This window comes from Ceratocystis lukuohia (assembly GCF_044167205.1).
Source record: "Ceratocystis lukuohia strain C4212 chromosome Unknown Supercontig1_pilon, whole genome shotgun sequence".
NCBI classification, from domain to species: Eukaryota; Fungi; Ascomycota; class Sordariomycetes; order Microascales; family Ceratocystidaceae; genus Ceratocystis; species Ceratocystis lukuohia.
The window spans coordinates 5,466,255-5,490,419 of record NW_027263520.1 but is presented as its reverse complement, the minus strand read 5'-3'; the positions used below and the strand labels follow the sequence as shown (position 1 = coordinate 5,490,419).

Below are 24,165 nucleotides of genomic sequence, written 5' to 3'. Positions count from 1 at the left end.
GAAGTACGAAAAGCTTGATGCGACGCATCGTGCTGTATTTCCCCAGCCGGCAAGAGCCTTCACTCTGGTAACATGAGCGACAAATCGCAAAGGATTCCACGGTTGTTCCTATACAATCCCTGCCTGCGAGCTTTAGAGAGAGGGGGAGAAAAGAGAAGGAGTCGGCCTTGTCTGTGTGTTTTCGCCTCGGTGGCCGGAGGCAAGAGCTTGTTCTCTGCCGCTGCTTCTTTGATTCTTCTCTTGCTCCTGCCCTTTCTGCTGCTCGGTTGGCCTATACTTACTTGCGTTGTTCTTTCTCTTACGGTTCTGGCGGCACGGCCTGATATCTTTGTTATCTGTCTTGGCCCCTGCCCCCACATCGCCGTTCTAGCATGTACTAATTGGCTGTTGTCAACGGTAACAAAGTCCTTGACAAGTTTATTGTGCTCTCTGAGTCAGGCTGTGAAGGATCCAGCAGTTGCTTCCGTATTTTCCCTTTCGGCTTTGCTGTTGGGTTGCACTTGCATGCGCTGTAGCTGTGCGGGTTAGTCACATGCTACAGGCTAAGGTCAAAGCTGCTAGGCCCAAGTGTCGCTCCCCAAAGGTAGGATAGCTATTTGGTAGCAGTATCCCTCTAAACCCCAGGCCTATACAGGGCTCATGTCCGCCCACCCCCACTGTAGACTATAAAACACTCTCTAAGACGAGCTGAAGGGAAGGAGCTTTGACCCTTTTAGCAACAACTCTATTTGCTCTGTTATCGAGTTGCAACCGCAACTGCAACGAATATTCAATGGCCTGGAAGCGTCCCTCGTCTCTTTTTCCCTGGCAATTGCTTCCGTCTGTCCGCCGGCCCTGCCTTCCCTCTTAATTGCTCATGCTTTATTTTTTTTTACATTCGGTCTTTATCCCTCTTCTTCTTCTTTTTCTTCTTACATCGCCATTTACTTCTTTCCTTTCCGTCCTCTTTCCTTCTTTCACGCTTTGAACTCGACATAATTCAAGAACCCGATCACAGCAGGACTTTGCAATGATTTCATCCGCCCTCAGATCTCGTGCCGCTGCTACGGCCGCTATTCGTGCTGCTGCACCTTCTCGCGCCCAGTCAACGTGGACTGCTGTACCTCTGGGCCCCCCTGTAAGACATGCTATGTTGATGCTGGTATCTTGTGTCTTGGAACCAATTGCTAACAATGGCGGGTGTCATGGTTGTAGGATGTATGTCTAAGCTATCGCTGCCCTCCGGGCGCTTCGCCCGATGCCATGAGATAAATATTTGTGCACTGCATCATCACACCACTCTACTAATGTGCACCTCCTTTTGATAGGCTATCCTCGGCATCACCGAGGCTTTCAAGGCTGACAAGTTTGCCGAAAAGATCAACCTTGGTACGCTATCACTCTTATCCCCCAGGTCTAGCACCGCCGTTGCGCCATGACTAACTCTTTGCCCTCCTAGGTGTTGGGGCCTACCGCGATGATTCCGGAAAACCCTATGTCCTTCCTTCCGTGCTTGCTGCTGAGGACAAGATCATCCAGGCTCGTCTGAACAAGGAATACGCTGGCATCACGGGCGTTCCCGATTTTACCCGTGCTGCTGCCAAGTTGGCCTATGGTGACAATGCTTCGGTCCTGGATCGCACTGCCATCACACAGTCCATTTCTGGAACTGGCGCTCTGCGAATTGGTGGCGCTTTCTTGGCCCGGTGGTACCCCGGTGCCAAGAAGATTTACCTGCCTAACCCCTCATGGGCTAACCACGGTGCTATTTTCAAGGATGCTGGCCTTGATGTTGGAACCTACCGGTACTACGATGAAAAGACCATTGGCCTTGACTTTGAGGGCCTCGTTAAGGATATCGAATCCGCGCCTGAAAAGAGCATCTTCCTGTTCCATGCCTGCGCACACAACCCCACCGGTGTCGACCCTACGTCGGAGCAATGGAGGGAGATTAGCCAGAAGGTCAAGGCCAAGGGCCACTTTGTCTTCTTTGACATGGCCTACCAGGGCTTTGCCAGTGGCGATACCACCCGCGATGCCTTTGCACTACGCCACTTTGTTGAGCAGGGCCACAACGTTGCCCTGTCGCAATCGTTCGCTAAGAACATGGTAAGTTGACAGATGCATACATTAGAGGACAGAAAGAAGTGCGACGATGTGAATACACACACATACTAACATATTTCCCGCTCTGTCTAGGGTCTCTACGGTGAGCGTGTTGGCGCCTTCTCTATCGTCACTGCCGACCCTAAAGAAAAGACCAACGTCGACTCCCAGATCAAGATTCTTGTTCGTCCCATGTACTCCAACCCTCCCGTGCATGGTGCGCGCATTGCCTCGGAGATCCTTAACAACCCGGCCTTAAACCAGCAATGGCTGGGTGAAGTCAAGGACATGGCAGGCCGTATCATCAGCATGCGCAGTCTTCTGCGTGGCAACCTTGAGAAGCTAGGTAGTAGCCATGACTGGTCACACATCACCAGCCAGATTGGCATGTTTGCCTACACTGGTCTGAGCAAGGAGAACATGAAGAAGCTGGCTACTGAGCATAGCGTGTATGCAACCCTGAATGGCCGTATTTCCGTGGCCGGTATCACGACTAAAAATGTCGAGCGTTTGGCTGAGTGCATCTTCAAGGTTGCCGGCTAGATATGATGGATGATGATGAGTCTTGGGAGTAATGATAACGGGGACATGGTGTAAAATAATACTAGCCTTCCTTTGATGCAGAGATGCAGCTTTGTCTTGCACATGATATACGTATCGTAAATGCGCAGGCATTAATGATATTATGTGCTGGTTATGTTGGTATTGACGTGGTATAAAATCATAAATCATGAGTAGACTCCCTCTCCCTTCCCGCTTTCTAGTCAAGGCGAGTGACATTGTTGTATCACATACCCCAGGCAGCTGGCGGTTTGCAACGTGCGGCTCGTACCTCGTAGCTCATCTCCTTAATCTCTCTAGGTCGCCCTCAATGTCCTCCATTTGCCGGCTCATTTCGCGATACGTCTTTGCTGCCTCACGCATAAACCTTTCCTTTCCTTCCTGGCCTTCAACACCAACGCCGTACTCTGCCAGTTCCATTTTGCGTGTCCGGAGAGCTTCTTCCAGTCGTAGCCTGGCATCTTGTAAATGCCTCCCGTAGTTTCGCAGTGCGGAGCATACTTCGGTGGAATATATATCTTTTCGCACTCTGTGTAGTGATAGACTCGCTTCGGCCTCCGCTATTTGCGCCTGCAATGCTAACTCAGCTGCGCTGTGCTCCGCACTACGTGCTACAGCTCCATGTTTAGCTTCAAGGGCACGAACCAGTTGTGTGAGAGCCTGTGTGCGCCGCTCGAGTATATTAACGACTTCGGCCTGGGCAGCTAGGCGGGCCTTTGCAAGATTGGACTTTTGCTTGTCAAGGGATGTCTGAAGCGAGGCAACTGTTGCAGGTAGATTGGCAATGTTGCGGTGGAGGTATGAAGGGTTTGTGCCGGGATGGGCTACACGGGATAGACCAAGGGCTGAAGCCTGTAGATTTGCAGAGACAAGAGGCGCACACTGTGGTAGAAGGGAGTCGAGGTTTACAAGGGGCGGAGAAGATAGGAGTAGAGAAGTTGCTTCAGAGGAGAGCGGCTCGGGGGAGGTGATGAGGGGGGAAGAAGGAGGAGTAGGTCGAGGACGTCATCGGGAAGGGGTTGCGATGTAGACAACTCTGAAGCAGGCTCACGCCGAGTAGAGGATGGGATACTCCTAGACTGCGGCTTCCTCGGTTCTTCTTGAGGAGCTGTGGTTGCAATGGCATCTGTGAGCAGGTGACGACGGGCCTCTTTTAGCCGGTGATGGTCAAGTTCCTATGCAAGGTTAGAAATTGCGCTACATAATACATTGTTTTCTGGGCTTAGATAGAAAACGAACATCGACTACTTTCTGATGCTCAGTAGCACCCCGACGAGCTGCGGCCGTGCCATCGCCGTTAAGCACAGCTGTGGTGAGAGTAGTATAGAGCACCTTGAAGTTTGGATTCTTTTCTAGGACGGACTCGTCTATTGGCGGTAGCATGGTGATTGACGGAGTAGCATGATCATAACAAACATAGGGCGAAGAGACAAGAGGTCAATTGGAAAGTGAGGCGAGGGTGACTTTTACTGGAACCCTCGTTGAATTCTTCGATTGGAAGGGCTTTGTAGAAGCTATGAGCTTGAGGCTGATGGCAGAAGCTGTTGAATATAAAGGCGGTGAGATCCTATGGATGCAAGGCTGAGAGTGGGGCTGGAGCCGTTTGTTGCCTTGTGATATCCCCCCACTTTGATTTTTGCAGGACCAAAGGTATGAGTACATACAGTATAGTTATCTGTAAATCCATGCAATTTGAAAATCGCAGCTTGGCAACTGAGGGTCATCAATACAGCCCAACTGATTGATACCCAGTCTCCTGACTTCCGCCGGGCTGAGCTTTGTTTGGTTGCTTGCTCTTTTTTGCTTTCTTTTTACGTCTAAGCTACGGGCTTCTACACGAACAGACTGTATAAGCTCTGTCACAACACCGCGACAATGGCCCGGTTACCACAGCTTCTGGGCTCCCTGGCTCGGCCGGCTCTCTCGTCCTCTATAATAACTACAACTACTACTACGGCTGCTGCTGCTCACACGGCTGCCTTCAGCACCTCAGCGGCACTAGGCGTTAAGACGATCCGCGCTGCCCATATCCCCAGTGCTTTTGTGCCTCCATACCCATACGGGGAGCGCACTCTGTACAAGCAGTCCAACAAGGGATTGTACGGGCTGGCACGCATTCGCTTTGGAAATCATGTCGCCAGCGGCCGCAACCCCATCAAATCGCGGCGTACGTGGAAGCCGAATGTTCACCGCAAGCGCATGTGGAGCGATGCACTTGGCGCCTGGATTAAAGTGCGCATGACTATTCGTGTTTTCCGCACTATCATAAAGGACGGTAGCCTGGATAACTATCTACTCAAGAACAAGCCCCGTCGGATCAGAGAGCTAGGCCCCGGCGGCTGGAAGCTACGGTGGTTGATTATGCAGACGGATGCTGTACGGGCCCGTTGGCTACAGGAGCGCACGGCGTTGGGTCTCCCCGAAAGATCGCCCGAGGACCAGGCGGCTATTGACCGGGAGGCACAGGACATGGTCCAAATTGCCGTCGACTATGCAACGCCCGGCCCACTTAGCAGAGTCACCCGCGATCTTCTGAAGATGCGCGATGAAGAGGGCGTTTGGGCTAGCGAGGAGTTTGAGCTTGGCCAGGCTGAGGAGCATGAGGGCGTTGAGGTGGAGGGTGACTATGAGAAGGAGTATATTGGTGCCAATGATGGCGTGGAGGCTGCTACGGAAACTGGAGCAAGTCAAGGATTAGCCCCGACCAGCCCAGAGACGCCTAAGCCGGCGCAGTAGTAGAGCAGACGAGGAGGAATGGTGAGGGGAAGAAAAAGCCAGTAGGCATCTACTGTACACTAACAACCAACCGGCTGGACAAGTCCGGCCATATTCTACGACCTCTGTACAACATTTACACTCGTATTTCTTTTTCTGTTAAAGCATACTATCCCTTGGTGATGGAAACCTTTGTTGTAACGAACTGCCATTATTAAACTTTGTTCTTAATACTTGTTCTGCCCTTATTGTGTACCCAGGGCTAATAATTCTCATGCCTTTCCTCCTGTTTTTTTTTTACCTTTCTATTACTCGAACCGTAGGTCCCAGCCAATGATGGGGCCAATCTTCGGTAGCTCATCAGCAACGCTTTGCACGTCCTTGTCACCTCTGCCACTAACGCAAATCACAATGTCCTTGTCCTTACCCATGGTCTTGGCCAGCTCAATACCTCCCCAGATACCGTGTGCACTTTCCAGAGCGGGAATAATACCCTCTAGTTGCGAAATAGTGCGGAATCCTGAGAACGCCTGGGCATCAGTGCAGGCAATGTACGAAGCACGGCCACTGTCCTTCCACTGAGACAGCTCGGGGCCGACGCCGGGGTAGTCGAGGCCAGCCGACACGGAGTGGGTGTCGGTAATTTGACCCTCGTGGTTCTGCAGAATGTAGGTTCGGACACCGTGAAGAACACCCTTGCTACCAGTAGACAGAGTGGCACTATGGCGTAGAGTATCAACACCATCACCAGCAGCCTCAACACCTAGAAGTTTGACGCTTAGGTCCTTGCTGAAAGGGTAGAACATACCCACAGCGTTGGAGCCACCACCAACACAGGCGACAACAGCATCAGGGAGTTTGCCAATCTCTTTCTGCAGTTGCTCCTTAGTTTCGTTGCCAATGACGCTCTGGAAGGTACGGACGATGGTGGGGAAAGGGTGGGGGCCAATAGCAGAGCCGATAATGTAGTGAGTGGTCTTGAGGTCGGTTACCCAGCACCGCATAGCCTCATTGACAGCATCGCGCAGAGTCTGGGTGCCAGCAGTAACAGGCACAACAGTGGCACCAAGAAGGCGCATACGGAAGACGTTGAGAGCCTGGCGACGAACGTCCTCAGCACCCATGTAAACTGTACAACCCATGCCAAACTTGGCGCAGACAGTGGCAGTAGCCACACCGTGCTGACCAGCACCAGTCTCGGCGATGATGCGCGTCTTTCCCAGGCGCTTGGCAATAAGAATCTGGCCTAGGGCGTTGTTGATCTTATGAGATCCGGTGTGGTTCAGGTCCTCGCGCTTGAGCCAAATGCGAGCACCGCCGGCATGCTCTGTTAGGCGGGGCGCTAGGTGCAGGTGGCCAGGGCGGCCCATGTACTCGTAGTAGGAACGGTACTCCTCCCAGAAGGACGGGTCATCAATCATCTTGCCAAAGCCCTCTTCGAGCTCAGTCAGACAGTCCATCAAGGCCTCAGGAACGTACTGGCCACCAAATTCGCCAAAGCGGGCAGGGAGGGAGCCATGAAGGTTGCCCAGCTGGCCAATCAGAGCCGAGTCCTCGGCCTGAGTGTTCTTGGTAGCAGCCTCAGTTAAATCAGCGGCAGCAGTCTTGCGATCCTGCTCATGAAGTCCACAAAGTTCAGCGCAGAACTTCTCAACAGCTGCAGGGCCCTCTACAGGCCCATTAACTTGGAGGGTAGTGATAATCTGGGAGCCAACAACAACACCTTCAGTCAGCCCGGCAAGCATATCAAAGTGCTCACGCTTGGAGACGCCAAATCCAACGGCAGTGGGACGGCCACCACTGTACTTGTTAACACGAGCTAGAAGATCTGGTAGGTCGGAGTTCAGCTTGTTAGAGGCACCGGTAACGCCCTGGCGGGAAACAACGTAGATGAAGGAGTCGGCCAGTTTGCACAAAATTTGCATGCGAGCATCGGAGGTTGCAGGGGCAATGAGCGGCACATAGGACAGGCCGACCTTGGAGCACAGGCCGCGGAAAGAAATGGCTTCCTCGGGAGGCAGGTCGACCAGAATGAAACCGTTGATACCAGCGGCTTTGCAGTCATCAAGGAGCTTCTCCTCACCGTAGGCAAGGAAGGGGTTGTAGTATCCCATGAGCAGGACAGGAACCTTCAAGCCTCTGTTGCGAGCATCCTTGATCATCTCAAGGGTGTTGGCGATGGAGACGCCATTTTTAAGAGAAACCTAGAAGCTCGGCGGTTAGAAATTGCACAGTGACAATCCAGTAGACAGGGTAGGCTCTAGCTTACGGTGTGGGACGTCTGAATGGTAGGGCCGTCGGCGATAGGGTCCGTAAATGGCGCGCCGACCTCAATGATATCTGCATGCAGTGTTACTATAGCTCTTCGTCTAATTGAGAATAGCTGCAGGATTGTCGCAGAGAATATTCGCAATGCATATGCCAGATGACTCACCAGTGCCACCACGCTCCATGGCCAGTAGAACATCGGCAGTAGACTCCTTAGTGGGAAAGCCCGCAGTGACAAATGAGACCAGGGCCGTCTGTAGGTATTGGAGTATTGTTAGCAAGAGTCTCACTTTCTTAACCCTCCTATAGACATCTTAGACAGAATGACGAGGTAGTCTTACCCGGTTTTGGGCCTTGCAAGCCCTGAATGTCTCGTTGATAGCTTCCATAATGGTGGATTGGATGTAGCAGAGAGATGGGGATGGAAAAGAAAAATAAAGTCTGACAATATCACCAGGGTGAAAAGTTGTTGTCCTGTGGCGGGTCAACAAAAAAACACTCGATAGACTGAGGAGAAGCAAAAACAAATTCTTAGGCTGAGTAGGTTCCTGATATGGCTTTAATGCTATTTAATATGGAGTCAGACAGATGCAGCCCAGATAAGATAAAGAGCTTATGGTGGCATAAAGAAAGAGGGCAGCAAAATGGTTGGCTGGCAGTTGCTAAATGTTTCAGGGCAAGTTGCACAAGTCAAAAGTGGATATCAACAGAACGCCTGGGTAGCACAAAGAAGAGGGGAACAAGTAAAAAAAAAGAAAAAGGCAATTGCAACACGAATATTGACGTAGGCACACGTTTCAAAGCCAATGACAAAAGAACGACAAGAACAGTCCAATAGATTTACACCTAGTCCTGCTTTTATATAGACAAAGCGCCCAACTAGCCTAGTTTCTTGTCTGCGTTCTTTGGGTGGATTAATTTTCACAAGTATGACTAGACGCCCTGCGGCCTGTAAGCGGCCGATCCCAAAGTAGTTTAGTGAGTGGACAAACCCTAGACCCTAGACGGACATTCCTAAAAGAGGTGCACATCACATTACTTTAGTGGGCTGTGAAAGGTGGATAATTTACTTCATTGTTCCACATGCACATGTTTCTACTGTACCTAAATTTACGCCCGCCTGCCTTCGCTAGGCCACTCTAGTCCTCTCCGGATCTGACCTTCCACGCCCGGGAACTTTGTCTTGCTGATGCTGTTGTACCTCCACGACGGGCGGTAAAGGGGTTCTTGGGCGGTGCTTTTTGTGGGATTTCGTCATTACCGTCTGAGGAGTCGCTGACCGGTGGGGTTTTTCTATGTCCCACCCCTAAGCTATCTTTTTGTTCGCTTTCTTTAGAGCCATCCATGGAAGCCCTTGTTTGAAAAACAGTCTCATGCGTGGGGGGCCGATCAGCACTGCGAGATCCATGGCCTACTACACGCCCATTCCCCCAACCTCTTGTCTTTCCCCTGCCCCGATCTCTACCCTCAGCGGGCTCCTCTGTCGGGGTAGTGGAGGAAGAACTGCTCTCAAAAGCTACTACTTTGCCATTAGACGGCCCCTCTGCTGCTTTATGTGGATGCTCCTCTTCTAGCTGAGCATTCTTGCGTTTATCACGTGAATTGGCACTAGAATTAGTGCCACCGCGTTGCCCAATTCTGAAAGCCCTTCCACGTATCTTCATCCGTTCTGCCATGGATAGAAGTTGATGAGCTGGTGTAGGTATAGGTTGTTCAGAGCCATCATGTACTTTGCTCGACTTTTCCTCCAAAGGTTTACTAGCTGTGCGACCACGGTCGGGGCTATGGCATGGAGGACTTGGCTTATGAGGAGCAAGAGTAGAGGTTGAGGCACTGTCTGAAACTGACTTTCGTGAGTGATTTAGCTTCCTCTTGGTATATTGGCTACCATTAAGGCCTAAGCCATTATTAGTCGAGTCATTATGTTCTGATAAGGCTGCCTTGGGCTTTGCAAGAATATCTGTTGCTGCTGGCCTTGTTGATCGGTTTGCCACACTTTTCCCTGTGTGGTCATGAGCAATAGACTCCGCCTCAGTTTCGGCCATTTCAATGTCCTTATCTTCTTGTCCCTTTTCTTTCTCCTGTTTTTGAATTTTCCTCGCTTTGTTAGCCATAAGAGCTGGAGGATTTGAATCCATAGCAGAACCTGCCCTAGGTTTCTTGGCACCAACGGACGTAGCCTGATGTTTAGATTGGGGTCTAGTTAGAGATTTTTGGACCGGCGGTGAAATCGCGTTGTCCTGGTATCCTTCCATGGCAGTCATAGTAGGGGTAGGATTGGTGGAGTTGTGTCTGATGGCACCCAGACTACTAGCAGTTGGCGTAGTGGAACTGGGCCGGCAGGGCAAAGCAGGCCCAGCTTCCAAGAGGGCAGGATCGACAACCTTCTCTAGATTGACTGAGGCTCGCACAATATCTTTCTTTGGCTTCTTGGCGAGTCGTGGGTGGGGCGCAAATTCAGTATCATCATCACTCTTATGGCGTGAACGTCTCTTGGCAGCTTGGATAGACTTGCGCACAAACTCAGACACTTCGGGATCGTCCAGCTGAAGGCTTTCCTTGCTAGGGACTTTGTATGGATCAAACAGAATACGGTCATCGCCGTCGTCTTGTTGATAGTAGCCCATGCCAGGTAACTCGTGAAATCCAGGGCGGTTTTCAGACATCATCGAAATATTGTCACTGTCCAAGTCGGGATACATTGCGGTATCGGATTTCTCTGTCATAAATGCATCGGCATATGTGACATCTGCTACGGCCAGTGCAGCATCGATATCTTTAGTTAGCACTAAGTCATCCTCGGCAGTAGGACTGGCGCCGGCGCCTTCTGAGGCTCCCTGACTGAGAACCCCCTCAGCAGCTTCCTGAACTGACCTAGACCTGGATTTAGCTTGCTCGGCCTGGGCCCGCAGTTGCTGCATGCGCTTGCTAGTGTTGCTACGAGCATCCTCGCCAGTGTGTTTAAGCCAGGACAGGTTGTGCATACGAAAATCAACTAAGCTCTCCACACTGCGGTCATCAGCAATCGGTCGTGTATCGTGACCTAGGAGTGTCCTCTTGGGAAGATAATAGTTGACTGCGCCAGCTCTGCGGCAATAGCCACAGTTGCAAATTCCCAAGCACTTGGGACACTGCCAGTTTTCCATCTGCTGTACATCCTGAGGCATCTGGTCAAAGCCGCGGTAAAGAGTGCCATAACAATAAGCTTCGTTACAGCCTGGGGTTGAGCAAGTCTGCATCTTATAGAGGAAATCAGGATGGCCACATACATGGCAACGCTTGGTATCAGGGCCTTTGCTGGCTCTCATCCTGGTATTACGGCGTTTCGACTTCTTGATTTTACCATTGCTGTCAACTTCAGGCTCTGGCTCGGATTCATCTTCATGGAGCTTGCGAGCATTGAGGATGTCCTTGAATGGGCGGCATGTAAGGCCTTCTTGACACACTTGGGCAAGCGTCTTCTTTTTCTTCCTCTTACTAACAAGCTCCAGAGGCAGCGGGGAGCGCTCCAGATCGACAAAGCCGTCGTTTCTGATGACCATAGCACGCCACTTTTCATAGTTGGCGACGAGGTCATCCCATTTCCACTGCTCACACCACTGTAAATTTGAGATACAAAAGCATGATCGGCCCATAGCATAACACTCCATACAAATATCGTATGTGTCTTCATCACCATCCTCGAGGATTCTAATACAGTTCTTGCAGGTGAGGAAGCGGTTGAAGATGTTTGCACGACAGTATGAGCACGTGATGTTAGAGTCAAACTCAATGTATTCCACGTTTGTCTCCTTGAAGCCAAACATCTCATCGCCAAGAATATCAGCAAATAGTAAGAATAGTCTGCGAAAATCAGACACGAGAGTTTGTTGCCTAAGCGATACGCTGCTAGCCAAAGGCTCGTCCACAATAATGTCTTGGGGATCTATATGGGTCATCTTCTGGTAATATTTGTGGAGAGTGTAGTATACTATACTCTTATTTTTGTACTGCTCATCGCGACAAACCAAGCGAGCCTTGGGCAACGCCTCATAAAGTGCAAGCTCAAGCGTTTCCACTGTTGTCCGGTTCCAGGCCACCTTCATAGTTCTGGTCCCGCGATTCCAGACCTGATGGGGTGCTAGGGGTGGAATGAGAATAAAGTCGCCAGGCTTCTGTTCCACTACATAGACAGGGAACGTCGCCTTCTTCCACGCGTTGATTTGAGCAAAGTGCTTTTCAATCTCAATGTCATGCCCGAGCATGGACAGGAAGTATTCACGGACAACTTCTCTGTCCTTGCTCTCCGTCATGAACCAAATCGAGCTACCTTCAAGCTCACCGTCTTCTGTGTCCTTTGACGCTTCGACCATTATGTTTTGGCCTAGGCTGGCGCACATTTCTCGATGCGCAGGGGTGTAGGTCCCTTCATGGCCAATGTAACACATAAGATTCTCAGCGCGCATTTGTGGAGGCAAGCTGGACATGAGATCACCGGCAGTCACCAACGAGCTATTGGCAGTTCGAATGGGGCCCCCCTTGCGCGATGATTGGGTGCCGCGATCGGTAGCATTTTCATTCATGTAGAATAAATTGGGCGGTATAACCTTGCGTAAGACTTGTTCCCACTCTGGAGGACAGTCTATGTCCTTGAGATAGAGGCGTTGTCGTCGTTCGTCGCGGAAGTTGAGAGGAGTCCACTGATTGGCCAGCTTTCGCATCGCTCGTAGGTAATGACCCATCGTCATGGGGATGTCAGTCTGTTTGGTAATGTCGCGGGCATTTTCCCCTGTGATTTCAATGTTAGTAATAAGAACACACGTATTGACACTACCCATAGTTAGGGCTTTCGGGGCGGGATTGCAATGTACTTTTCTTGTCATACTTCTCCTCTAACCATTCTACAGAAAAGATATCGCTTGGCAGAGCCTCGTTCCATTTTTCAATAACAAGTGGTCGCCCTCCTTGAATAACATGTAACAGGACAAGTTTCTCAAGCTCTTGTTGGCCTAGATTGCGGATCTGGGCAACGGAAACGCGGAGTACCCATTCAAAGTTGGGCGTTGTTTGAATGAGATTGTGGAGGTCAAGGTCCGGTGGTATTGGATCGAATTTAGCCTGTGGGTGAAGCGCTGTTCGCATGGTAATTCAGAGACGGGTCTTTGTCAACTATTGGTATTGGTCGTTATGAAGGTCGAGTAAGATGGAATATGGGCTTCGTGATCAAGACTTGAAGATTTTGTTAGAGAGAGCGGGAACGATGAATTACAAGGTGCGAAATCTCATACCACAAAACCGCCATTGGAGGAGGGACAAGAAATGGAAATGAATGAGAGGAGGGATAAAAATGGCCAGGGTGACGTATAGAACGTAGGCCGTAGAGTATATTTGATTTTCACAGAAGCCTATTAATTCTGTTATCACCATGTGATAGTGTCTTGGAAGAAAAGTTGCACGTGATGCGTCCTTGTCCCTCGTTAACCCTAAGTGAATTTTAGTCTATTAGCTAGGTTGCAGTTAATAAATGGGCACCTGTTAAAACAGCTTTTTTATCTTGTCTTTCCTTTCATGACTGTTTGCGACTTGATAACAAAAGTCTCACATCTACAACATCAGGTTTGTATACTTATGTTTTATTGACAATTCCTTTCTAACCTATATCACATCTACTAGGATGTGATTGAGACATTGACTGCAGAAGCTGTGCCTTTCTAATATCTTTGTCTTGGATACCTTCATTATTGCCATATCCTGGTTTCCTCCTCCCATCACTAATATACTGGATATATACCCGCGAATTGAGCTCATATCTTGGCTTAGAATTGCAGCAAACAGTTGGATATCTAATCGTCATGCTCCCTCGAACTTGCCTACGCCTAGCTACTACAGGCAACCAGCGTCAGTTTCAATTCTGCCGGCAATGGTCCTCTTCATTTCCGTCCACGGCCGTCTCATTTAGACGGGCACCTCTAGCTTTGAAACGCCCACAAAAGCTCCAAACATCATTAACCGCTATCAAAACTTCGCCGTCTATCTCTACTGACCACCGCCAACAAGCTGTTTCTGCCTCTCCGAGGTTTGATTCTGATGGCCTTCCTTTGGAGTACTCGCCGCCGAAGACGGGCTTTCTTTCCATCTTGCCCAAATCATGGGTTCCTTATGCTGAGCTTGCACGTATGAACAAACCCGCAGGAACATACTATCTCTATCTTCCTTGCATATGGTCTACACTTATGGCTGCTCCCATGACTACTCCTATTACTTCTCCCGAGACAGTTCTTGGGTACAGTGCTCTTTTTGCCGCTGGTGCTTTTGTCATGCGTGGAGCTGGCTGTGCCATAAATGACCTCCTGGATCGCAACTTTGATCCACATGTTGCTAGAACCAGGTTCCGTCCTATAGCCCGTGGCGCGCTTACACCCTTCAAGGGCCTGGTATTTACTGGTGCCCAGATGCTCACCGGTCTTGCAGTTCTTCTGCAATTTCCGCTTCCTTGCCTGTTTTACGGCATCCCTAGTGTTGCCCTCGTGGCCCTATATCCCCTAGCAAAACGGGTTACCTATTACCCCCAGGCTATCTTAGGCTTAACCTTTTCGTGGGGAGCCATAATGGGATTCCCAGCACTCGGAATTGACTTGCTAAACAATACAGCGGCACTAACTGCCGCTGCGTGCATATACTCTTCCAACATTGCCTGGACCATCCTGTACGACATGGTATACGCACACATGGATTTGAAGCATGACAAAAAGGCTGGGGTCAAAAGTATTGTAGTTAAACATGCTCAACATACTAAGAAAATCATGTCCGGTCTCGCTGCTATTCAACTGGGACTTCTTGCAGCTGCTGGAGTTGCTGCGGGCTCTGGACCCGCTTTTTTCATTGGTAGCGTTGGTGGTGCTGGCGCTACTCTTGGCCTCATGATCAAGAGAGTCAAGTTGAACAACGTTGAAAACTGTTGGTGGTGGTTCAGAAATGGATGCTGGTTTACTGGTGGCGCCATTGCAACGGGCCTGGGTGTTGACTACATGATTCAATGGTTGGATCGTGAGCAGAAAATCGAAGTGCCAAAGTAGATCTTTGTGCTCTGGTTAAGCTCCGGCTTTTATAGGGGTTCGGGTATTTTGGGATCTGGAGTTGATATCACCATCAACATCCAATATAAAAAGCATTTCCACTCCACTTTAATAGAATATGAAACCACATAGTCCATGCTATCAACATCATTCGTAAAAACGTCATAGAGCAACAGGTATGCATTATGATAACAACATGCATGGTCAGCATTTGGGTAGTGTAGAATTTCACATGTAGCGAGAATTGCGTCGAGCCGAGAGTGGGTTTTGTTCGTTTCTTTGTTTTTTGTTCGTAACAGGCTTTTGAACCCTCTTTTTTATTTTCAAAGGTCATCATTGCCCATAATCCGTGACTATCGGCATCCTAACCTGCCATACCGAAATGCAAGTAACCATTGACACCCGGAGAAAATAAACACCCCACAGCTCAACTTTTGTTGCGCATCCCGTTTATGATCTGGGCTTCTCCTTCTTCTCCTTCCACAAGGCCATCAGACCGACACCGGAAACCTTGACGACCTTGAAACGGACACCGGGAATATCACCCTTGGCCTTGCCCTTGCGACCGAAACCAGCCAGAAGGACCTCGTCGTTTTCATCGACGTAGTTCAGGCAACCGTCATTGGGGACTGTAGTATTGGTTTGATGTTAGAGTCATGTCTATACAGATGTTGCATTCTCAAGGTTCATGGGTTACCAGCGCAAAGTCGGAACCGTTCTTGACCTTTGGCACTAATAATCGACATATCGTGGGTTGTTTACGTACCGAAAGCAGTGACCTTCTTGGAGTTCTTGATCAACTGAACACGGACACACTTGCGGATAGCGGAGTTGGGCTGCTTGGCCTCAACACCGATCTTCTCCAGGACGATACCCTTGGCGTGAGAGGAGCCACCAAAGGGGGAAGACTTGAAGGCGGTTCCCAGAGCACGCTTCTTGTAGGCCAGATCGGCCCACTTCTGATCTTTGCGGTTGGTCCGCAGCTTGCGGGCGGAGTTAAGACCACGAGGCATTTTGGCTATTCGAAATATTTGTTAGCAACGGTAGTTATGCTATTATGCTAATGTGCGAGAAGCGTATTTCGATTTGCGATTTCGATCCGAAGCGAGGGAGAAGGGAAGAGTGCAGGCGTAATTGAACGTGATGGACGTTTAAATAGATTTATAGGAGCGGTGATGATTTCTATCGGTATCTCAGATTCGATAATGCTGAGAGCACGAATTGGACAGGCGGCTTCGGAGTGGATCGTGGATCGAAATGCAATCGCGAGAGTAATTCGTATCAAATCAAACAAGTCATAACGTACCGGTTGAATGTCGTGGACGGCTTAAGATGATTTGGTAAGAGAGGTAGACCGGGACTGAAAAAGTTCACCAGATAGAATGATAGGACTTGATGGAGGCTTGCTGCCAAGCGTCCCGCAACTTTTGGCTGTAGGGTCAAAAAGCCCTATTAAGACAGCCAATTTCTTGCACTTTGGCCACTAATTTTTGATTTAGTGTGTAGTAACGCCACAAACCGCATTTTGTGTGGGTATGGTGCACGTGATGATAAGATAGCGCAGTGAGAAGCACATTAGTCAGACGTGGCTGAATCAGAAGTGGATCTTTGTTTTCTCCATTGCGACACTCTAGACTGGTTCTTCTCTTTCTTTTGATTGCAAAGCTCATCTACGTCTACCATGCTTATATTGACAGGGTTAGCTGCCTAGAACGCAAGTACACCAACTCAGTGTATTTATTGACTTTCTGGGCAAATCGCGTCGCAGGTCGAGGCACCCCAAAGAGTTCACCAAAGAGGTGATTTTCTTGGCCATATATCAGTCCTTATCTCCGCGATTAGATGGTCAAATAATAACGTAGTCATGTCTCTTATTCCGAAATTCAAAGGTCAGACGTCTGAGTCTGAGTCTTTGGTTCCTCGCTCACCTACATCTCCATCTGCGAGATCAGTCCCTGCTTTAGCCCTGGCTCCAGCTTCAACGTCGACGTCGGGACTGGCCCCCTCACATACGTCATCATTGTTATCTCAGATTGGGAAAACCCCAACAACTCACACACCATCAGACTCACATCCACTTTTACACTCACAACCTCAATCATACTCACGCACCACACACCACGCCCATACACACACTACTTCACATTCAAGGGCCGGATCAGGTGGGGATAGTGTCTCTACCCCGCAGCGAATTCGCAATATGCCTTCAGCTTTAGAACGTGACCGGTCTGATGCGTTATGGGCTGAGATGCAGGATACCTTGGAAGAGGTCGAACTATCGGCTAGTGGCAGCACACATGTCTTTGGGCACGACCATGACAAAAGACTGGCGCAACTACGCGCAGAGCAAATAGCCCTTGCGCAGGCCTGGGCTCGCAGCGAGGCTGACGATGCTATCGACATCAAGAAAAATAAAGATGTTAAAACTCCAACCTCCGGGCTTGCCGAAAATGCGCGAGATGCAGACGGAGGGGGGAAAAGCATTGGATCTAGTGCACAACGACCGTCGACAAGCAGGGTTACAAATGAACAACTTGGAGCAAAACTTCAAGAAGAAACGGAAGTTGACATGATGTTGGCACGAAAGCGTCGTGAAGCCAACGATATCTACTTTGACCGAGTGAATAAAGGTGTATTAGATGTGGTTGCCAAGCTAGGCGATGTTGCAACAGCCATGAGCGTTGTTGAATGGGAGAGCCGGTCGATCTGGAACGATGGAGGAAGCGTTCAAGAAAGCAACAAGCAAATGTAGAGTACAGACTATACATTGTTCTCGCCACGTTTTATCCAAAGAATCATCAAGCTAATGCACCACTTCGAGGGCCGCTAAGACCCTTCATTAGTCAAGGGAAGATAGAGGCTAGACTAGAGGAATACAAAAGCGAAAAAAAACCTCACACATTCGGCAGCTGCCAAACAGACACTTTCAGCTGCCAATAATCTATTTTTACAGCGCTTTAACTGCTCCAAATCGGTATCTTATCTCTTAACCTCACGTCACCAACGTCCACTACTTTCTTCACCTCACTTCACTTCACCCACTCTGCATTTTCAACCGGGACGAACTACATTCGGTGTCGTCAAACAAAGAAATAGCCCATTAAAGAAGCCATCATATTTCGAAACATAGTACTAAAAAACTGTTGACAATATTTTTTACCTCTAGCAAAAGCGTCAATTTGCGCTACAATGCGTCCTTTCGTCTTACTAGCTACCGGAATTGCCATCTTTCAAGGCGCTTCTGCCTTGAATCTTGGAAAGGTTGTCATGGTCACCTATGAGGACAATGCCCCTAATGTCCAGGCCTTGATGAAGCAAGCTATTGATATTGTGTTGGAAGCAGGTGGTGAAATTACTCACCGCTCAACTTTATACTCGTAGGTTCTTTCTTATCCTGCGACCTTTTCTATATGGCTGCAAAGCCTTTATACTAACTGTTTATTCTCTTCTCCCTCTAGTGGCTTTTTCGCACAAACATCGCGTGAGGTTGCCATATCTATTAAACGTTTGGGCGGAAGTCACGTCGCAGTTGAACTTGATGGCAAGGCCGTAACTTATCCAGAAGCGGAAAACTCTTTGCATCAAACTAATCCCGCACACAAGTTTATGATTGAGGACCTTAACACTGAGTGAAACATTGGGCTTGCACTCAGCATATCCCCCACTTATTCCCTATGCCTTGGGACTAACAGTGTCTATAGCGCTAGGTTAACAGTCCAGCCTTTAGAAGGTCGATGTTTTTTAATTGCAACTTTTTCTACATGAAACCCGAGATATCATGTTCTTTTGCTAGATAATACCATTTCTTCTGAGCCATCACCCGAGCTCGTTGGGCTGCAAGTGATGTATTGCTCAGCGTACCAGTCCATCGCTTACACATCCGCGGCATTTTATCTTTTTTATTAGGGTTTCCCAGTCCGAAGACAGGCTTTAGGTGCTACTCATGGGTGGCCACTACTTATCTCACCTTGACTCAATAGAAATCAGGTTTTCGCATTTCATGTGTATGTCTTTGCCTCTATTTTTGGTCTGTTCATTATTGTTTTGCTTCTTTCCATTTTAGGACCGAGACTTCACTCATATAGTTTGAAACTATAAGGCTGATCACATAAGCAACGCCTTTGACCTCTATCTTCTTTCGTTTGTGATAGTGATGGCTGTTGATGGGGATCTTTAATGCTGGAGGCTTCTAACTTAGGAAAAACCACTAGTCTTCTTTGTTCTTCATATATTCGGCACTTCTCTTTGTCGGCTGCGCCAAGCCAAGCTCGAAGGGCTAAATTCTTTGTTTTCTTGCTCTAAAAGGACACAAAGAGTATAACGTGAGAGGGGCGTTATGCTCATGTCATACCTGTCTATTCCTTGTTATTGTACCACTGCAATAAAGCCAAGACTATGGCTCTGCTTACAATGTCACTTGCAATTGACTGCATCCAAAGAGCCCAAATGAATATCCATCAAAAGGGCAGATATTGCCAGAACAAAGGGCAGGCGAGATCTCCTGTGTCTTGCGTGTGGGCTGCAAGACAAAGGAAAGAGCGCTCTATATAAGATTGCGACTTCCTTATTTAGGACGATGCTTCTTTCCGATTTTCTGCCCACTGAAAACTCTGCTTCTCTCAAATCCTCGACTTCTCTTTTCCCCTGCAAATATTTTCCATCTCCCATAAATACAAATACATTTTCTCTGTCAAGGGAACCGCCAGGTCGCGCCTATTTACCAGCTAACTTGCTGGCCTTGAGATAGTTGAAGTATACTATTCACGGGCCACTTTTTCTTCTTCCACTAAAAGCTTGGTCCTCTTTGAACCCACCAATCCTGCCTGCCCTTAAACCACTCTACTTAAACCACTCTAGGCCTCCTCTATCTTCTTAACAGGCCCCCTGGTACTCATCGCCCAAAGCACATCATTCTCTAGCTATTCCCCAGAGTTCAGAGTTTCAGAAGGTTGTAGCGTTCTGCAAAGGGTTTGGGCAGTTCCGTTCCCTATTCAAACGATTGCATTTTACATGCTACAGATGTAATTTGTTCCCCTCATTCACCTGCTCAAGCACAGCCTAAAGCCTGTCGGAACTTTTTTTTTTTACTTCATGAAATCTATTTATCTCTATGGTTCTTCGTTACTAAAGGCTCTTTTGCGACAGCAGCCGATTTCTGCTCTTTTTCTCCCCTTGAATCTTCAGCGGTGAAGAAATTCGTTGTCGGATCTGGTATCTGGCTTCTTGGTCATCAAATCACCCGGCCTAATCTAGACTCGCTGTATACCCATTAGCCTGCGGTTCATTTTCCCCTCTTGTTCCTTTTTTTTTCTATTTTCCTCCCCAACATCCCTTGCCTTGCTTGAATTTAGCTGTCTTTGTGCAGAGAGATTTCTAGTTGCCTACCAAGGCTATTCGTTTTCTTGTCTACAGCTAGCAGAGCACTAGAGTCTCCGTCATCATGATGCCCATTACGCTGTCAGTCGAAGAAGCGCTTGTGGAATGGGTAAGTTCTGATTTTCCTCGCCATACTGAAGTACTTTGAAGCATGTGATGGACTCGGTGTAGCTGGAGGACAGATATTTACACTACAATCACCATCACCAACCATCACATGCCATAGCCTAGATTGCTCTTTCCCCCTCCCCCGCTTCCAGTCTCCCACCGCTCTTTGCTTAATGTACTAACGCCTCTTTTATAGGTCAACAAGGGCTTTCACGTAACCTCCCCTATAACTTCTCTAGCTGACCTTGTAGATGGCGTGACCCTTTCCGAAATTCTCCTCGACCTCGATTCCTCATACGACGCCAGCGACATTGATAGAGACCCCACATCCTGTGGCCGGTGGCTCACAAAAAAGCGCAATCTACAGTCTGTACATAGAGCTCTTTTCCGCTTCATTCATCGTGAGGCTCCCGACATCGAGGTTCTCTCTCGTCTTATAGATATTCGTGATATCAGTGACAACCCAACTTCCGATGGCATTGCCCAGGTACGACCAGCCCTCAATACACCTCTTATAGCACCGAACATCAAACTAACTAAAATTTACTTCAAGCTTTTATACATTACCATTGCTGCCTCCTTTCTCGGTCCTGATCCTGAGAAATATGTCGATCGACTCCGAGAGCCTGGTCGCTTTACTAAAAATGTCATGTACCAAATCCAGCAAATTATCATGAGCCAACAAGAAACAGTTCAGCGGGAAACCCAGGTCGCCAAAGATGCAGAATCATTAGAAGCTGCTGCCCTTAGTTCGAGAGACACCGCCCTTGCTCACGAAGAAGAAAAGATAACCCTGCTTGGCCAGCTTGACCTCGCCCGGAAGTCACATGCCGACACAATGACAAGGCTAGAGCATCTACAAGATAGTTACGAAGCTCTTCGATTAGAAGAGGCTCGGCTTCAAAGGGAACTAGATGTCTTGCGGAAGATTACCCAAGACGGCGCCTCTGACTCTCAAATTATCAAAGCCTTAGAAGACAAAATCAAGGAGCAGGATGAATTGATTGCCAACCAAGAATCTCAGGTTGAGGACGACCGTGTCCTCAAAACCAAGCTAACCAATGAACTTAACAGCCTTCGCCAAAAGAGCGAGCTTGCTGAGCAGCTGGACGATGAGCTCAAAGAACTCAAGTACCGTATGGAAGAACTCAGCCGTAAGGCCAATGCTGCCGAACGTTACAAGCAAAAGCTAGAGGGCCAGCAACATCTTCAGCGGGAGGTTCAAAATCTCCAGTTCGAAAAGGACCAACTTCAAGAGACTTTAAAGGAGCACGAAAGGCTCATCCTACGGAATCAGGCTCTGGAGAAAACCCTGGCTGAGGTCCGCCGCTTGCACTCAGCCGCGGAAGGTGAAGTATATGAGCTCACTACTCTGAAGCAAACGCTCGAGGAAGATATTCGAGCATTCCAGCACCAACTCACACTGATGGAGGAGCGCAAAAACCACGACGAAAGGTTTATTAGCGAACTGCAGGAACAACTCAACAATGGCGAAACACGCCCTGCCGCCCACACTCCCAGTGGTGTCACCAGTGGCTTTAGTCTTGAGGATGAACTGGAGGACGCCGGAGGCTCTCAGCCTAACCTACAGCTTGAAATCTCGCGTCTTAAAGCCGAAAATACTCTTCTTAAGAAGGGTCTAGGTGGCTCTTCTGAGGCCTCTCATCTAAAAGAGGAGTTAGAAGAGGAACGCCGCAAGCACATGCGCCTCAAAGAACAACACGATGAGATTATGACTAAGAATGCTCTTGCCGAGGACCAGCTAAGTTCGCTAATTCAAAAAGCTGTCGATGGAGGGTGGGATTCCTATGTTCCAACGTATGCCCAAGAGAGTGTACTAATTAAATATCACTACAGTGACGAAGCTCTGAAATACCTCTCCGATCGTCTCAAGAAGACTACGGCCGAGCTCGAAACCGAAAAGATCAGGGTTGAAGAGCTAGAGAGGCTTGTTTCCGACAAGGAGCGCGAGCTTCTCAGTGCTCGTGCCGACTTGTCTATGGTAGATAAAGACGCTCTCCAAGGCTTGGAAGAGCTCAAGGCTGCAGATGAGCTCATCTCCAACTCTCTCCGCACAGAGCTAGAAGCTGCACGTATTCGCCACACTAACAACCAAGATGATCTCGATCATCACCGCCGCCAACTTATCGATGCTCTTCTTGCCAAAGATCGCTACCGCAAAGAGGTTGAAGAACTTCGGGCCAACCCTGAGATGGGCCATGTTGAAGGTGCTGTGGCCGAGTCAACCAAAAAGGCCAATGAAAAGGTGGAAAAGCTACGCGACCGTCTTAAGCAACGCCAAACAGTAAGTGGCACTGTCGATCCCAATAGACTCTCCAACAAACCGCAAGGCCTATACCGTATGCAACCATGCAACAACTTCACCCCACTATCAAAAATGATAGCAAAACCATTCCCTCCTAAACGTGCCATGCTTGGGCATTCATCTCGCTCGACTGGGCAAGTCGCCTTTGAGTGTGTGAGCACTACTAGAAAGAACGTTGAAAAGACACCCATATTCAAGTGGGCTAGGTTTTCAATACCACAAAATTGAAAACCTACGAAGCAGTCTTTGCAAACCTAGAGGGGAAAAGGCGTTATGGTGGCTCCTTTCTTTTTGGGGTAGAGCATAAGCGCTAACATTTTGATTCGACTTTTTTGTGTTCTATAGCAACTCGAAAAGGCCGAGCTCGAGAAGCACGAACTACAGCGCAAGCTCAAGGCAGCGCTAGACGGAGAGGCTCTTGCAGAGCAGAAAGTAAGTTGCAAAGTCTCACTATTTGTTTTACATCCGAACTATTTTTCTTTTGGCATCTTGTCTTCTCTTTGTCTGTCCAAAAGTCTCGCCTGTTTACTCAATATCGTCATTATTATGATCTATTTCTCACTAAATCAGTCCCTCAAGCTAAATCACATGCTTACACAATTCTTTACCATTTTAGGCATCATACGAAGCCATTATCAAAAACCTTCTGCGCGAGAACGCTCTCGTCACCACGGCTTGGTACGACATCAACAGCCGCGTTCAAAGCAGCCATGTTGTGGTCCAAAGACGGCAAGACACGCCTCACAGTTGGATCAACAAACAGCGGCATATGGTCAACAACGGTAAGCCAGCTCTTATCCCTCCAACTAGCTCATCTTCCCAAGAACCTTGGAAATGAAATCTTCAAAAATAGCTCGTAGAGGATTGATTGGTTCCTGTTTCTAACAACTGCTTCCTAGCCACTCCAAGGCGTTAAACTACTCGCGCTCAAGTCATCAGTTGAGAATAGCGGCCTTTCACGACTCTGGCTCTGGTACCCTCTCCCCTTTACTTCTTCTTTCTTCCCTCTTGGCTACATTTGGGGCTGTGGGCTCTATGTCTCATCTCTGCACATATACTGCTCCTCTCTGTGTTCTCTGTTCTCTCTGTTGGATGTACACTCTCTGTACTGCTGGCTATTGTCGTTTACGCTTCTATGTATCACCATCCTTTTCAGTTGAGTTCAGCGGATTTGTCCCTCTGGATGAAGTTTTCTTTTCTCTCACGCACACTTCTGCATCCCTCCCATTTTCTTTCTCTCTTTCATACTACACTCCAGCATCGTCGCTACCATTGCCACTACGCCCACAATCAACATTTCCATCCCTCTTTTGTTCATCCCCATCACACTGTGCCTCTTTGTCCAAGCTGGTGCGTCGAGTGTCTATATCCCTCGTCGTTTTCTTCCTTGTCCTCTCCTCCCCCCCGTTTTTTCTTTATTCCTGGTCTGCATATACTCTGTTTTTATTGTTTTCTTTTGCTTCGTTCACCTGTACATCCATCCATCTAGTGTAAGTCGGGGGGCGGTTTTTGTTTTCGTTTGTGTGTTAGCCGAATCGCCAAAACTACGGAGTTCTTTTTTCGCCCTGCTGTTTTTTTTTTTTTCGTTTTTACTGGCTTCATTTTTCGATTTGTTTGAATGGGCTTCCTTGACATTAGCCTGTTTTCTGTGTTTATTTACTGTCTTGTTGA

General features: G+C 48.6%; 10 protein-coding genes across 10 annotated transcripts; 6 read left to right on the top strand and 4 right to left on the bottom strand.

The window, feature by feature from the left end:
* Positions 1 to 1,009: 1,009 nt before the first annotated feature.
* On the top strand, positions 1,010 to 2,628 carry HOO65_011359 (aminotransferase class I and II; the record flags this gene model as incomplete). The annotated part of the gene is made up of 4 exons (XM_071005731.1): positions 1,010 to 1,117; positions 1,308 to 1,368; positions 1,439 to 2,088; positions 2,179 to 2,628. The coding sequence occupies 4 exons, from the start codon at positions 1,010 to 1,012 to the stop codon at positions 2,626 to 2,628; spliced, it is 1,269 nt and encodes a 422-aa protein (XP_070863180.1).
* Positions 2,629 to 2,925: 297 nt separating this feature from the next.
* HOO65_011358 (uncharacterized protein) lies at positions 2,926 to 4,029 on the bottom strand (the record flags this gene model as incomplete). Its single annotated transcript, XM_071005995.1, has 3 exons — positions 2,926 to 3,498; positions 3,651 to 3,821; positions 3,886 to 4,029. 3 exons carry the CDS (start codon positions 4,027 to 4,029, stop codon positions 2,926 to 2,928), a joined length of 888 nt encoding a protein of 295 aa, XP_070863179.1.
* Positions 4,030 to 4,521: 492 nt separating this feature from the next.
* Positions 4,522 to 5,382, top strand: HOO65_011357 (mitochondrial 54S ribosomal protein bL28m; the record flags this gene model as incomplete). Its single annotated transcript, XM_070999952.1, has 1 exon — positions 4,522 to 5,382. The coding sequence occupies one exon, from the start codon at positions 4,522 to 4,524 to the stop codon at positions 5,380 to 5,382; it is 861 nt and encodes a 286-aa protein (XP_070863178.1).
* A 287-nt stretch (positions 5,383 to 5,669) lies between these two features.
* HOO65_011356 (Tryptophan synthase) lies at positions 5,670 to 8,018 on the bottom strand (the record flags this gene model as incomplete). Its single annotated transcript, XM_071005505.1, has 4 exons — positions 5,670 to 7,565; positions 7,631 to 7,701; positions 7,796 to 7,883; positions 7,971 to 8,018. The coding sequence occupies 4 exons, from the start codon at positions 8,016 to 8,018 to the stop codon at positions 5,670 to 5,672; spliced, it is 2,103 nt and encodes a 700-aa protein (XP_070863177.1).
* A 750-nt stretch (positions 8,019 to 8,768) lies between these two features.
* On the bottom strand, positions 8,769 to 12,750 carry HOO65_011355 (AT hook domain-containing protein; the record flags this gene model as incomplete). The annotated part of the gene is made up of 2 exons (XM_071005296.1): positions 8,769 to 12,397; positions 12,480 to 12,750. The coding sequence occupies 2 exons, from the start codon at positions 12,748 to 12,750 to the stop codon at positions 8,769 to 8,771; spliced, it is 3,900 nt and encodes a 1,299-aa protein (XP_070863176.1).
* Positions 12,751 to 13,460: 710 nt separating this feature from the next.
* On the top strand, positions 13,461 to 14,684 carry HOO65_011354 (4-hydroxybenzoate polyprenyl transferase; the record flags this gene model as incomplete). Its single annotated transcript, XM_070999951.1, has 1 exon — positions 13,461 to 14,684. One exon carries the CDS (start codon positions 13,461 to 13,463, stop codon positions 14,682 to 14,684), a length of 1,224 nt encoding a protein of 407 aa, XP_070863175.1.
* Positions 14,685 to 15,134: 450 nt separating this feature from the next.
* On the bottom strand, positions 15,135 to 15,697 carry HOO65_011353 (40S ribosomal protein uS12; the record flags this gene model as incomplete). Its single annotated transcript, XM_071006192.1, has 2 exons — positions 15,135 to 15,313; positions 15,451 to 15,697. The coding sequence occupies 2 exons, from the start codon at positions 15,695 to 15,697 to the stop codon at positions 15,135 to 15,137; spliced, it is 426 nt and encodes a 141-aa protein (XP_070863174.1).
* Positions 15,698 to 16,884: 1,187 nt separating this feature from the next.
* On the top strand, positions 16,885 to 17,436 carry HOO65_011352 (uncharacterized protein; the record flags this gene model as incomplete). The annotated part of the gene is made up of 1 exon (XM_070999950.1): positions 16,885 to 17,436. The coding sequence occupies one exon, from the start codon at positions 16,885 to 16,887 to the stop codon at positions 17,434 to 17,436; it is 552 nt and encodes a 183-aa protein (XP_070863173.1).
* Positions 17,437 to 17,873: 437 nt separating this feature from the next.
* On the top strand, positions 17,874 to 18,317 carry HOO65_011351 (uncharacterized protein; the record flags this gene model as incomplete). The annotated part of the gene is made up of 2 exons (XM_071006219.1): positions 17,874 to 18,061; positions 18,143 to 18,317. 2 exons carry the CDS (start codon positions 17,874 to 17,876, stop codon positions 18,315 to 18,317), a joined length of 363 nt encoding a protein of 120 aa, XP_070863172.1.
* Positions 18,318 to 20,124: 1,807 nt separating this feature from the next.
* On the top strand, positions 20,125 to 23,332 carry HOO65_011350 (Protein Hook -like protein; the record flags this gene model as incomplete). The annotated part of the gene is made up of 5 exons (XM_071005364.1): positions 20,125 to 20,169; positions 20,365 to 20,655; positions 20,722 to 22,473; positions 22,840 to 22,926; positions 23,111 to 23,332. The coding sequence occupies 5 exons, from the start codon at positions 20,125 to 20,127 to the stop codon at positions 23,330 to 23,332; spliced, it is 2,397 nt and encodes a 798-aa protein (XP_070863171.1).
* Between the last annotated feature and the right edge of the window lie 833 nt (positions 23,333 to 24,165).